The sequence below is a fragment of the Nematolebias whitei genome, chromosome 13 (assembly GCF_014905685.2).
Source record: "Nematolebias whitei isolate Nwh7 chromosome 13, NemWhi1, whole genome shotgun sequence".
NCBI classification, from domain to species: Eukaryota; Metazoa; Chordata; class Actinopteri; order Cyprinodontiformes; family Rivulidae; genus Nematolebias; species Nematolebias whitei.
Genome location: NC_056510.1, coordinates 11155564 through 11170458, shown reverse-complemented (window position 1 = coordinate 11170458; position 14895 = coordinate 11155564). Strand labels below are relative to the sequence as shown.

The 14895-nt window shown below is 37.9% G+C and overlaps 1 protein-coding gene and 1 pseudogene across 1 annotated transcript in view; both read left to right on the top strand.

Moving 5' to 3' along the window:
• ramp1 (receptor activity modifying protein 1) overlaps positions 1-7387 on the top strand; it is a 68771-nt gene extending 61384 nt beyond the window's left edge. The window contains exon 3 of the mRNA XM_037686328.1: positions 7132-7387. Coding sequence (XP_037542256.1) covers positions 7132-7387 — 256 coding nt within the window. The remainder of the gene's footprint in view (positions 1-7131) is intronic.
• A 5718-nt stretch (positions 7388-13105) lies between these two features.
• On the top strand, positions 13106-13222 carry LOC119419814 (annotated as a pseudogene).
• The last annotated feature ends 1673 nt before the right edge of the window (positions 13223-14895 follow it).

Here is a 14895-nt window from a genome sequence, read left to right as displayed (position 1 = left end):
AAACGCTCTAAAAGAGCACAGAATGTCATGATCTCCGCTCTCTCCCTCCGGCCACACTCTGCCATCTGCCAGTCCTCTCGGCCACGCCCACTTCTCCACTGCAGAGCGGAAATATGGCATGCTGCAGAAGGAAGCCTCTCCTGCAGCTGTAGACTGCACATAGGTGCAGAAGGTGCTAAATAATTCAAAATAATTTATTTAAAATAAAAATGCCATGCCAATTGTGCGGCTCACCCATCAATCAGCCAATCGTGTGTCATGTCCAATCTTATTTTGGAAAGCTGCGAAAGTCCGCGAAAAACGAACTGCGAAGTAGCGAGGGACTACTGTATATGTATATGTTATGCGCATTTAAGCTAATATTACTACTTGAAATACTTGTTTATACTAATTCATCCTACTTGTACCATTGTGTTCTACCATGTTGTAATTTACTATTTGGACCTTGTAAATATTTTCTTTTTCACTTTTTGGTATGTTATTTTGTCCGCTTATTGCTATGGAGGATGGAATGTGACAAAATTAAATAAATAAATACATAAATGAGTCCTTGAGGCTCAGTGGGATTTACTTTGTACCTGTCACAATTAATAAATAATAATAATAAGGAATAAAGTGCTATGTGTTGTCATCATTGTATGTTCTCATGCAAAGATGAAATTGGCTCTCTGCATTTAACCCATTGCACCTGGGATACACCCAGGTGGAGCAGTGGGCAGATTAGGCGTCTTGCTCAGAGACACCACGAGATGTGCAATGACTGGGGATCGAACCCAGGACGTCCAGGTCTGGAGAATACATAATTAAATTACTTATTTCATGATTTATTTATTTATTTATTGTGTATTTAATGATTTAATGATGTATTTAATAATTAAATTATACATTTCATTATTATGTATTTATTTATTTAATTGTGTCACATTCCGTCCTCCATATATCGCATGCTTTAGTATTTATATATATTTTTAGCGAGTCCTATCGGTTCTTCTCATCTCGAACATTTATTGCATTGTTGACCTTGTGTTAACCTGCATATGACAAATAAACAACATGACAATAACAGTAACCTGGCATTTTTGGACAGAGGAGAGTGTTGCAGTGACACCAGGTTTAAATTATTAACTGGAAAATCTGCTCAGATGTGCAACTTTGTGAGAAATTGCAATAAATGTGTGATTCTCCTTTTACTAAGTGGTGTAAGTTTGACCCACTTCTTTCTTATCAGACTTCCCGCTCTGTTTAATAATAAAAAGCCAAGTTAAATATTATTGTGTTAAAAATTCACTTGCAGTTTTTTCCTAGAGGCATGCTGTTATCAGATCTATAACACATTTTGTTATTTTGGCTAATCTATTTTTTTTCTGTGTTGCTGTTTGTTAGTTTTAACATTAAACATCCACCATCACTTTGGCTAAAATCCCTTTGTTGCTTGGCATCACAACCTGAGTCAGATTTGACTCTGTGTCTCACACACCTGCTGGGATGTTGAAGCAGCACCATTTAAACCCATACAGCCAACTGTTTAGTTTTCACGCAGGGATCGTCAGTCTGAACACTGACTGACTGCGCGACAGGACCCCAGAGAGGTTTGCCACTCTGACTGTAATTTCAAAAACAGGTTCAACGCAGCGAAAATTTAATCTGCTTTTAAATTTATTATGACTCAGAGGTTATGTGGAGGGCAGCATCACACAAAACAACAGAAAAAATCGTCGTGAATGTGTTTCCCCAAATGGCATTTTAGTCTTTCAGGTGGAAAATTAAGACATTGAAACCCAGCAGAGAATATATGATGTTGCATTATGTGACAGATTTCTGTAGGAATAATCTGTCGGGTTTTGCTCACATGTGGATTTAAAATGATCATCTACACTGGGATTTGATTTGCACCGATAACCTTTCTTTCAGGACAGAGATAAATGTGGATAACTCATAATATACTATATAAAAGGTTGTGCATTTCTATATGGAGCTGTTTTTTTTATCATAAATACCACCTTAATCTACCGTCAGACATGTCCTCTTTAGCTTCCTGTGTTCGTGTATGAGAGTAAAGGAACACTCGGGTTTGTTCTTCAGTCATTTCAAAGCTATTCTTCTGTTTCTTTTATTTATTCATCGTTTGTGTTTTATTGTTTCACATTGCGTTCTGCACTAAACAGACCAGACTATTTAAAACTACATGATCCTGTCTGATTTAGCTGCCTCAAGCTTTCATCTTTCACACATGAGGGGATTTTGTTTTAATAACAACTACTTAAATTTGTTCCATCCGATTCAATACTCACGTTTGTTTTCAGCTTTACTTCATTTTCCCTGCAAATTCACTAAAAGGTGGATCTTGAATTAACAAATATTTTCTTTCAAACATTTCAAATTGGAAAATGTGTGTGGAAAAGGTTCTGATGTTAAAACTACTCTCTTCACATTTATTTTGTAATTAAATTATCGTAGACAAACAAGCTACCGCTAATAAAATATCTCCAAACCATTTGGTGTGAAATTAGCAACACGCAGTCATATGTTACCGTCGAAATGAGTCTGCTGAGGTGGTTTGAGCATCTTATTAGGATGCATCCTGGGCGCGTCCCTGTGGAGGTTTTCTCGGGGTGGACCCAGAAATCGTTAGAGGCATATTTGATCCTTTCTAGTCTGGGGACACCCACCCACAGGAGAAGCTGAGAGGGTCTCTGGGGAAAATGGTGTCCAATACTTGTTGTTTCGATGACTCAACTATGGGTGGGTGCATGGATAGATGGATGGACGGATGATGGATGGATGGATTGGTTATTTTGTTAAAAGTTGTCCAACTTTGTGATTCCACACACTATAAATCTACCATAATTGATGCAAAGTGGAACACTTGGGTTCTGCTGTTTAGTTTTTTGTGCTCTTTAGCATGAAACAGTATATTAAGGGATGTTTTACAAGTTCTAAAGTGATATAACTAAAAGTTATGGTCAACTGAGCCAGTCCCAACAGTGAGCTTTGTCAAGATGGAGGGGGGTAATTTTAGTACAGAGGAAGTGCCTATCTCGTAAGCTTTTACTGAAAGCTGCTTCCACAACCATAAACATTTGATAAAATAAGATTATACTTTTTTTTTTTTTTTTAAGAACTTGAGTTTTATTATATTCAGGGCTTAATTTGTAAACCGGTTAATGCCGGAACACAAATAGCAGGCCGGGGGGTCCTCCCCCAGAAAATTTGGAGTAAAAGAGATGCCATTTCCTGCATTTTGGTGTATTTTAACAGGTTGTTAAACATCTGTAAACATTTGATTAAACTGATTAAGAACAGCTCTGTCTTGTAAATGAGTCCTCGAGGCTCAATGAGACTATTCGGTATAAATAAAGGTTGAATTGAAATGACTATTTTAGAGAGCAACAACAACAAGCCTGTGTGTGAATGGAGCAGCGCTGATTCTGTCAAGCTTCCCGACATCCCCGCACCCACCCAGACACACACACACTCACTGCGCGTTGTTCTGCTCCAATCTCGATTACCGTTGCCTTCAAGTGCTTCAATTCTCAGTTGTCCAGTTAAGGACAATCCATCCATCTTTTTCCAACAATTTTCCATCAGGTCATCTGGACAGTTTCTTTTTTTTGTTTTCTGAAACGTTTCACCTTCCATCCAGAAGGCTTCATCAGTCAAGGAAACACACAACACAAAACTGATTCTTCCGCCAAACAGCTTACTCCAAAGTGGAACAAACCAGTTATGCTGGTGCTAAGATGGTGTCTTTGGCACGCCCCCTCCTCTTGTGCCAGCCCTCTTCCTCGTTGACAGTCACGTCAAACTGGTTCAAATTCAAAAAAGTTCATGCTCAATAATCCATTTTTATTCATCCATCCTTTTATTTTAGATAATAAATTGGACCGTCTTTTCTAAATTTTGATCGCTGTTATTTGACAAATTAGTGCCGTTGTTTTATATATATTTTTAATAAATAATCAAAATAAAAATGTGCAATGACTTTGAACTTTTAGGGGCGGAGATTTGAGTTGCCGGATTTGAGCAAACAGTTGCCGGAACACAGCCGGTCAAAATGAGAGAGTTGTTCCGGCAGGATCCGGCTCAAATTACACACTGATTATATCATATTTATTTCATTATCTTGCTATTAATCAACAAACTTTCACCAAGATATGTTTCCCTCCACTCATTGTTCTACACTTCCTGTAATATAAAGGCACTGAAGGAGTCATATATGTATGTACTTTGTATCTATATCTATTTATATCTACTGTATCGCTTTCTCTCTCTCTCTCTCTCTCTCTCTCTCTCTCTTTATATATATATATATATATATATATATATATATATATATACATATATATATATATATATATATATATATATGGTACTTATGTATCTATGTGTATACGTAATACAACATGACATTGTAAAACCAAGCTGAAAGAGATTCCTGCCTCGTACTTGTGACACATTCAGTTTGTTTAATAAGGTTTCATATTAAAATGTGTGCTCAACACAAATTATGTAGAGCAGCGCCTCAGTGTGCACCAACACACACACTCTTAGTGAAACTGCACACTGCCAGGTTCCATTTGATCCTAACGTCAGCTCCATGTGGTGAACTGGTAACCAAGGGCATGTCTCTTTGTTCGTTGCTCCTGCCTCGACTCTGTCTTCTTTTAGTTCGTGACTTGGAAACACCCCTGTAGCACCTCAGCACTCATTAGACCAACAGCGGGACCAGAATTCCTTCTTTTTTTTTTTTTGCTTCGCCTTTTACAACTGATTTGTAACGCTTCAAGGAAACAGCAGAAGAAAGATGTAAACTCCTCGACAGAGTGAATTTGGTACCTGAAGGTGCACAGATAGCTCTGTTGTGATGGTGCCATGCCAAACAGCCTGGAGCTGTTTGCAACTACAAACCTTCCACAAAGAAAGGCCTGTTGTCAGGGTGCATCCTCAAAAGCTGTTAGTCATTACACTAACGTTCAACTTGAGCTGTGTACATCAGAGCATAGAGAAAATGATGGCAATAGACCAATAGCAGGAGTCATCTGCAGGACACATTCACAGAGAATTATGAGCCAGGTCTGCAGTCCCCTTCAGGCTTGTTGGGCATTTTAGCAAGTTGCTGGTGATATGGTCTGCAGCTTTAGTCTTTCATTTTCCTCCCAGAGGTCTCATTAAACAAATTTGCAGTAGCTGTGCATATAGGTTTCAGGAAGGGAAAGGGTTTTAATATTTTATATGCATAAACAATGAAAATAAAGGTACTTGGCATTTAAATTCATTAATGTGGTGTCTTTTAGCCTCTTTAAACCAAACATTCAGGAGACAGTGTGCTTTAATCACTTTAAATGGCAGGTATAGTTCAAACTTATTTAATAAAAGAAATCTAAACCTAACATGCAAAACTCCCAGAAATGGGAAGCAGTCATGGCGTTTTTCTAATGCTGTTTTCTGTGTGGATACAAGTTAGAATTTTAATAAATGTCTAACACTCTTTGTATTGTATAAATAAGTAGATGCTGTAGTGGGATGTAACAAAGTACAAGTACTTTGTTACTGTACTTAAGTACATTTTTCATGCATCTGTACTTTACTTTTGTAGAGTTAAACGCATGTACTTTTGACTTTTACTCCACTACATTTTACATTAAGTATCTGTGCTTTCTACTACACTACATTTCTATAATGCTTTGCATTACAAGTTACATCCACATTGCGTTTTTTTTTTATTTGTTCTTTAGTTTTAAAGTAACCAATGGTGAGAGGGGAGTTGGTCCATTGAATCCCTGCAAAGTGGGCAGGTAACGTTAGACCCACCTTCAAGAAGAGCTGGACCAATGACGTATATTCTAGTATATATGTCATTGATCTGGACGCACCCACAGTACCACTAACACACCCAAACTGGATTCCACCGCAGAGAGTCAGCCAGAAGATGCACACCACCCATGGCCTTAATGAAAGATTATTCAGTACAGCAGGACAGATTCTCTCTTCCAAAAGAGCCAGATTGGACTCAAAAAACGTTGAAATCCAACTTCTTCTGAACTTGAACAAGAAATTCTTGCTGCAATATTAAAATGTGTCAGTTCATTAGATGTTAGGAGACGAGAGATTTCTCCAAATGACTCGACACTCGGGTCCAAGTTTTGAAAACGGTGTCAGGAAGTTAAAATATTGTTCAATATTGATCCATTAAAAGGTTGATGGACAGTATTTTAACTAGAGTTGATGACAAACTGGAGTTGAAATGAGCAGATATTCCTTTGTTAGTTGTGTCTAATGCTCCTTTTTTCAGGCAGACAACTTTTACTACAATGTGTTTACTGCAGTTAAAATGACACGTTGGTTTTGTTTGTGTTAAATAAAAACTTTCAAAGGTATAATCATTCCTCTTATTTTGCTTAACGACATTTAACTCTGCAGGTCATCGCTGAAATTCTGACGCACAGAATCACAAGTCCAAGTGTGAACTGTGTCACAGAGTAAACACAATAAAAACATGAATTATCTGCAGCATTGTTCATTAAAATGACTCAACACTATTAATATATTACAGAAAATATACATACGGTAGGCACACTTAATGATACTGTAGACAATTGCATTAGGTAATACATACAACAAGTATTAATACTTTAAGTATTTTTAAAAGCAAGTATTTACTTACTTTTCCTTAAGTAAAAATGTTAATGTGATACTTCTACTTTTACTAGAATACATTTTTGTCTGTTTATTTGTTCTTTTACTTAAGTACAGAGTTGAGTACTTTCTCCACCACTGACGGTGCAGTTAGCATTAATGGTTCTGCAAACAGAGTTTCTGTCCCAGATGGTTTTGGATTTGAAGAAAAATATCTAACGCTTTAGGCTAAAACCATCTGGCTTCTGATTTCTTCTTGAACGTATACAGTGCATACAGTTTCCAAACTGATGTGATGAAATCAGTTCAGGTGCAAAACTGGAAATTATGAAGTCACCTTGTTTTATTTCATACCTCTGTGTAAACCCCAAGTTTTAATTTTTTGTGATAATTTTGCTATCAATCTATTGATCCAGCAGGCGATTACAGAGAAGCAAATTTATTAAACTTTTAAATATATAACCCCGTTTTGTTTCTTTTGTCATCACCATGCAGACTGTATGGAGAGCTCACAAACTGCACGTACCTGGTGGCGCTGAACATGGGGTGCTACTGGCCCAACCGAATGGTGGACGAGTTCTTCATCCGAGTCCACAGGCACTACTTCCACGACTGCTCGCTGTCTGGACGACTTCTCAGGGACCCTCCAAACCGCATCCTGGGTCCTTTCATTGTTGTCCCCATCCTGGTCACCCTCCTGATGACAGCCCTGGTAGTGTGGAGGAGCAAACGCAGTGAGGGGATTGTGTAGTAAAGGGAAGCAAAGGGGTTGGGGTCACAAGACTCAGGATAAGAGATACTTTTTGTCTCCAAGTTCTCACAAAAAAGACCAAAAGATCCCGTCTTCTGAGTGTCAATGGAAAACAAGACATTTGGACTTGGAGGAAAATGACTTTAACTTATATCTTACCTCAGTGAACAAGAGTAAAGCCATTATTTAATGATAATCTTCATGGACTGGGTTCATAGCGCACTTCTTTCTGCCGTTTTGACCTGACTCGAGTCTGGACCAGAATAACGACTGGTGAAGCGACACTGTAAATAAAGATGAAATGTAATGGGTGAACCTGCTGGCTAAAGATTCAGATTATTACGGCAAAACTCGTACTCTTTTAACAGCTGTCTCTGAGAACGAGGAAAATATACATTTCTACAGGAAACTCAACAATAAGCTCACACCTCCAGAGAACCCACGGACATGTGTACATACAGTACAGTATACCAGAAATATGCACAGTATGTATATTTTTGTGATTTTACATGTTGCTTTTGTTCATGTCTACTATATGTATATTTAAAAAGGATTCAGAATCATGACCCTCATAGCAGAATTATGAATAATGAGCTCTAAAATTGACACAACAACCATCCAGATGTTCAGTTCAGGTAAGAGAAAGCACAGTTTTGAACAGTTGGTCAATCTGCAGCTGTAGTGGCACAAATTATTGTATTCTGAAAACTTTGATCATGCATCAGCATAAGTAAAAACAGAAATGATAACAAAGAAAAAAAATCACTTATAAAAACACAACTCGAGCTACAATGGAGACCTACTGTAAGTTAGCCAACGCACAATGCTGCTGAGCATTGCCATCGCCCAAAGCACAGTTTGAACATCACGGACCTCGAGTTTCTATTGATTCATCATTTCCCAGTGTAGTAGAGTTGCCGTATGAACTGCTCCTTCATTGATATTTCTGAATGCTCTCTTTCCTTTATAGATTCATTGACCTGTAACCTGCCTGTCAGCAAAACACACTTTAAACTACACCCACACTTTGTACTTTGTGCCAAAAGCTCGTGAAGAGAGAGCAATGTGTGTTATCTTTATTTTCTTTATTTTATTTTATTTTGTTGTTGGATTGATTGTTACTCATTGATTTTGAAATCTGTGATCATGAAGGAATGTAAAATAAAATGTCTGAATTATGTGTTTAATATACTCAGCCTTGAAAATCTCTTATAAGATGAAAAAAATCAGGGCTTTTCATTGGGTGAAATAATTATGAGTCCAAAATGTATTTCTGTGTGCACTGAATCACAACAAATGTTCTTCTAGAAAGTAACTAAAGCTGCAGCAAATGTGTAGATTTATATTCCTCATCTGTGAAGTCCCACTCAGTTCTCAACCACTGTTTTTACAGATAGATTCTAATTACGTGTATCTTAAATCATCCGAGTAAGAGTCCGAGATTCTTTATTGTCATTCACACCACATGTGGTGGAACACAATTGTGTACACAGGGTCCCAGTTACATTCAACAATAAAAATGTAATAAAAAAAAAACTGTAATAAGATCTAAGATATGAACTAAGAAAAACATCAACTAAAAATATGCTAAGCACTAATAACAAAAACAATACGCCGAACAGCAGCACGAACATGAGTCTGTGTGAGCAGATGAGTACCTGTATATTGAGTAGATATACTCAATATAGTACAATTTTTTACTAAAAAAAATACCACTCAGCACCACTGAAAAATAAAAATATAGTAAAAATGTTAAATATAGTAGAACAGATGAGTACAGATGAGATATTTTCAAGTCCAGTCTTCACCAAGTTCCTGTTTGTCTCACAGCAGCCAAGTCCAGGACTGTGAGCACCAAGTCATGAGTTTTAAACACATCATCTCACTGTAGTGTTTTAATTGTATCAACTGTAATCAAAGTTCATGCTCAACAATAGAGGTAAAAAAAATATATATTTTTAAAGTTACATCAGGTCCTCTGGACAGTTTCTTTGTGTTGAAACACTTCGTCTTTTATCCAAAGGACTTCATCAGTCCAAGGAGCCACAACAAACTCAGTCCCATAAGTAGCACACTCACATAGTGGGCCAACCAGTTTGATGATAAAATGGTTTCTGGAGTCTGCCTTCCCCCTCGTCGACTCGACTGAGGCAGCCGTGGACAAAGTGGTTCAAAATGGTCTCCTCGGACTGATGAAGTCTTTTGGATGAAACATGAAACGTTTCAACAAAAAGAAACCTTCCAGAGGACCTGACTTAACGTTGTTGGATTTTTTTTACCTGGATTATTGAGCATGAACTTTGATGTTTTGAACCACTTTAGCCATAGCTGCCTCTGATGAGTCGACAAGGGAGAGGGCAAACTGGTGGGCCCGCTATGTGAGTGTGCTACTTGTGGGACTAAGTTTGTTGTGGCTTCTCAGACTGATGAAGTCCTTTAGATGAAAGACGAAACATTTCAACAAAAAGAAACCATCCAGAGGACTTGACTTTTTTGTGTCAACAGTAATATTTAGGATTATTTTCAAGGTAAACTCTTATCATGAGACCATATTTAGGAATGGTGGTTATCCTAAAAGGTAGAATGTTCCTTCCAGGAGTGAGATGAATCGCTGCCTCAAGCAGAGGATTTCAAGTTTCTGGGAGTTGAGAACCATGGCTGTAAAGCAGATTCACAAAGATTCAAATCACCCATTTTCATTTGACGTATGTAGCTGTGGAACATATTAGCCTCTTCCTGACGCTCTGAGGATGCCCCGACCTACAGATACTTTAACATGAATTCAAAGCATTTCTTTTCATCAGATCCAGATTTAATTAAAGGCAAAGTTTAAGTAAGAATATAATTTTAAATTGTGCGGTTTGATGTAGTCACCTCAGATGCATCACATGGCTTCATCTGGCTTCCAACATATCTGAGGGCAAAGATAGACTTTCAGGATTTTTCTTTAGCTCTTCTTCTAAGTGACTGCAGCAAAAGTTGAATTTTCCAACTGTGCTGAAGCTCAATGTTGGTAGACAAACTGGTGAGGGTTAATCCATCCACCTTCCAGGTTTTCCTAGAAAGTGCCAGCTTCAGTGCAACCTTTGGGGGTTTTATGAACAAGAAAATATGATATGTGAAATAAGTCATTTGCAAAATTGCATACACATCATATCAGCTCCAACAGTTATTTTACTTTTTGCACCTTTAGGAATTAACATCACAATAAAATCATAAGTTCTTGTTTGAATGGGGGGGAAACTGATTACAGATCAAACACATTCTTTCAACACCGTCTTATTAAATTAGTTCTGACATTATGCAAACTCTTAATTTCCTGACGGCTAAAAGTCAAATATTTTTCTAGCGTGATTCTCGTTCCCTTTTCTTTGCACAGAAATCAAATAATAAAGTTGTTTATGAAAAGGCTGTTTGCTCTGGGTGTGTTGCTGTGGTCATGGTCTTGCAAACTTTCTGAGACTCCAGCTGTCTGGACATGTAAGCTTGTCAGGTTTATATTAAATCGTGTAGACATGAAACTATAAACAGATGCAACACTGGTTTGGAAAACAGACGTAGAACAAATGTTTTCTCTGTTTCCTGAGAGTTTGTCAGAACTTGACTTGAGGCAGAGGAATGGAGACCACATGAGTTGTTAGTAAATACATATTTATTTTAACACAAAGCAGATGAGACGCAAACAAAACTAAACCAAATACATCTAGCTCTTTCACATTAGGTGAACATCTCAGCAGACTCCTGCAGGAAAAGGTCTGCAGGAGTCTGCATTTATTCCTGCTCACATCATTTTATAAAGCTGTCTTCTAATGCAAATGGGCTCCGTCTTTATGGCACTCCATCCTGATATTTATTATGGACAGTTGTCTCCCTTTATGTTTCTCTTTTTGTTCAGGTTTAGCAGCAGATTCTCGTTCTTATTTCCATCTAAACATCTTGATTCTACACCAGTGACAATTTTAGCCTCTTTTGGGGGGGTGCTCAAGCACCCCTAAGTTTTAACTCAGCACCACTGAAAAATAAAGAAACCACCATTAGGATTTTGTAAAGGAGCTTAGTTCTCAAAGTTTAGGTTCACAGAAATATTGAATACATTTGAAATATATATGGAATAGCACTCTTAAATGAGCCAGTAAAATCTATTATTTTTTTAATGAGTCAGATTCTCAACACCATCTGTCAATCAGTCCAGTCAGAAACTGATCAACTGGCAGCCTCAATTTGTCCCGAAGTAAAACACCTTTTACCTGCAGGAGTCACACCCTCTTTTCTTCCAACAACATTGTTGTGGTTTTGCATTATGAACGTTTTGCGGTTATAGAGATTTTGTGAAAAATCATGGGGGGAAATGGTTAAAAGTTGTCAGTGGCGAATGTGTAATTCATAAAGCGTTACCCTGATCGTTAATACAGTTTATTTAATTTCCAAAACCTAAACAGAGTCTGGAAAAATGTAATGGATGAAGGCCAGCGATCGACCCCATGATCAGCTGAATATGACAGTGATAAACAGTAGTGGTGTAACGGTAAATGTGGGTGTATTGAACCATTTCGGTACAGCATGTTTGGTTCGGTCCATGTGCGTACCATTTCGGTTATTTTTTCACTCATTAAATTTTATTAACGAGAGATTATGCACCGCGGAACTAAAGTTCCTACGCGTGTTTCAGCACGGCACTATTAATTGTTGCATAGCCTTGCAGCACGCGTAGCATTAGCAGCCTAGCATCTTGTTGCGGTCTCCTGTTTGGGAACATTATGGCTTTCTTGTTAAAAGACAAGTGAACAAATCCAAAGCTGTGTGTCGACGTTGTTTCACGGAGATTGGAGCTGCCGCAGGCAACATGTCTAACTTGTTGACGCACTTGAAACAACATCATCCGAACGTGAACAAGCAATAACACAAGGTGTACGAGGTTTTAAAGCTCTGGATCTACGTCCGTATTCTGTTGTTGATGCACAGGCTTTAAGCTTTGATTAAAGTTCTTGAGCCCTGCTACCTACAACATCCCATCAACGTCAACACTTCAGCAAAACAGTTGTAGCAGCACTTTATGAAAAAGCTAAAACTGATCATCAACAAGCCCAACCCAGATTTAAAGCCCTGAAACATAATGACGATGAGCAAGAGATTCAACCACCTCGCATCAGAAATGATGACCGTGCAAGAAGAGGTATTGTTAATTGTATTATTGTGATCTAATTAACTTTTTAAATTTAAAATTATAATCTTATTAACTCTTTTTTTTTATCCCTTTGTTGTTTGCAGTCTGAGGATAGCAGCTGAGTCTTCTTCATCCACCAGATCAACTCCAGCTAAGAAGTCTGTAATGACTGAACTTGATTACTTAGCATATTTTCAAAATAAACATTTTGTAAGTTTTTATTTTGGCCTTTTCTGTACCGAAAATTAACTGAACTGAGCCTTCCTTGAAACTGAACTGAACCGAAATGTGGTTTTAGCGTGCCGTTGCACCCCTAATAAACAGAAAGTACCACATGTACATTTGTATGAAGGTAACTGCAGGTAAATCCTCCATTTTTTTGTCATAATTACATCGTATACGTAATGGTTAAATTAAAGGTTAATGGTTACAGTTAGTTGTGCTTGGCTTTGTTCTGTGTGTTTTGTATACAGACATATCTTGCAACCTCTGGTTGTATAAGTTTAGTCTTTGTTTGCTATGATCATTTAAAAGTCCTATTTGTGACTGAGCTCCTTTTCAGCTATACCACCCTGAACACACCTGATCCCATCTGATCTCAGAAACTAAGCAGGGTCAGCCCTGGTTAACTAAGGTGGGAGACCACCTGGGAATACCAGGTGCCGTAAACTTCTCCATCGTTAGGCTGATGGTCCTCCTTGAACATGTGAGCAGCTGGTTTTGGCTGTCAGCAGCAAACTGGTTGATCCACTATGAGAAGGTGCTATTAAAGAGACTGAGCTGAACACAGCACCTCAGACTGAAGAAGTCTTTTGGATGAAAGACGAAATGTTTCTACATTTTTTTTGTTTTGTTTTGTTTTGTTTTTTGAATGTCCAGAGGACCAGACTTAACTTTTTTAGACTTTTCTACCTGGATTATTGAGCATGCATCAGGATACTTACAATTATTTCTCCACAGCCTCAGATTAAGGATGTTTAGATTATCACTACTTTCTCATCAGCGCAGATGGAAAAGTTTAACATCTTCTTCAGATTCAAAGAAAAATGATATGAACTTAGATGCATTTAGGACAGCCAAGGACTTCCTGACAGAAATATCCTTCTCTGCAGACCAACTGACCTTATAAAGGACTTGACTCTCCCTGGTGAATAATTTATGATGAACAAAGGCAACCTGAGGAGCTGTGGGATTCCCATGTGATGGTAAGGGCAGCTGATTCTGTGACAGGAGCCGGGCTCCACTCTGCAGATATTGTCAATTAATTATTAAACACAGTGGGTTGAGGTAAATGAGATCAAGTTATTTATTTTAAATCTTATTGTGTGTGACTTTACTTGCTTTGTTTTATTTTCCAATCACAGAGCTAACATGAACCCAAATGCAACCCATGTGGTGTTTTTTTAATTATTATTACATTTGCCAGATTTATTATGTGCATGTGTATTATCGTTTGTTAGAAATCTTGGTTATTGTAAAATAATGTGCACGTACACAAATCTATTTACTACTTTCATCTTCAGACATGAACTTGTGCATGCTCTCCTTTAGCTATTTATTTACATATAAAAGCATTATTTTGATGGTTGGATGCATCACAAACAACGATGAGTCCAGCTACAGGCAGGAGGTGGAACACCTGGACAGCTGGTGCAGGAAGAACAACCTTCATATCAATATGAAGAAGACGAAGGAGATGGTTGTGGACTTCAGAGGATCTGCAGTAGAAGTGGTCTCCAGTTACAAGTACTTGGGTGTGCACCTGAATAACAACCTCAGCTGAGGCTAGCTGTTCAGGCAAGTATGTTCTTTCCCTGTTGACGTCTCCTTTAAACAAATTACCAATTGGCTGTGCTAAAAGGCAGCACCTCTGCAGATGAAGTCTCACCTGCTGAAATCATGGTCTGGAGGATTAGACAGAATAAACAGAAAGGAACGTTCTCCTCCTAGCAGGATGATTTAACTGCACAGACATTTAGACTCAACTAGACCAGAGATCAGACTGAAAACAAAGAAGCTAGTCTTTCCTCCTTTACATTGCTCAATTAGTAGCAGGAAATATTTGTACTACAGCTCAAAAGATTAATCTAGTTTATAATGAAAACAAAGAACATTGAATGCACCCTTTGAAAAGGACTTTCGAGGCATGAAATTGCCTGTACTGACAACATATAATGAACATTTACTGTCTAGCAGCACGAGCATTAGTCAAATTATGAGTAACGATTTAATTTAAACGTAACAGTTTAGCAGCTGGGAAACATTGCAGACTCACGTAAGTGTTCACGATGTCTGCATGGTGGACGTCAGAATGATGAAGTAAAATAAATAAGATTGCTGTATG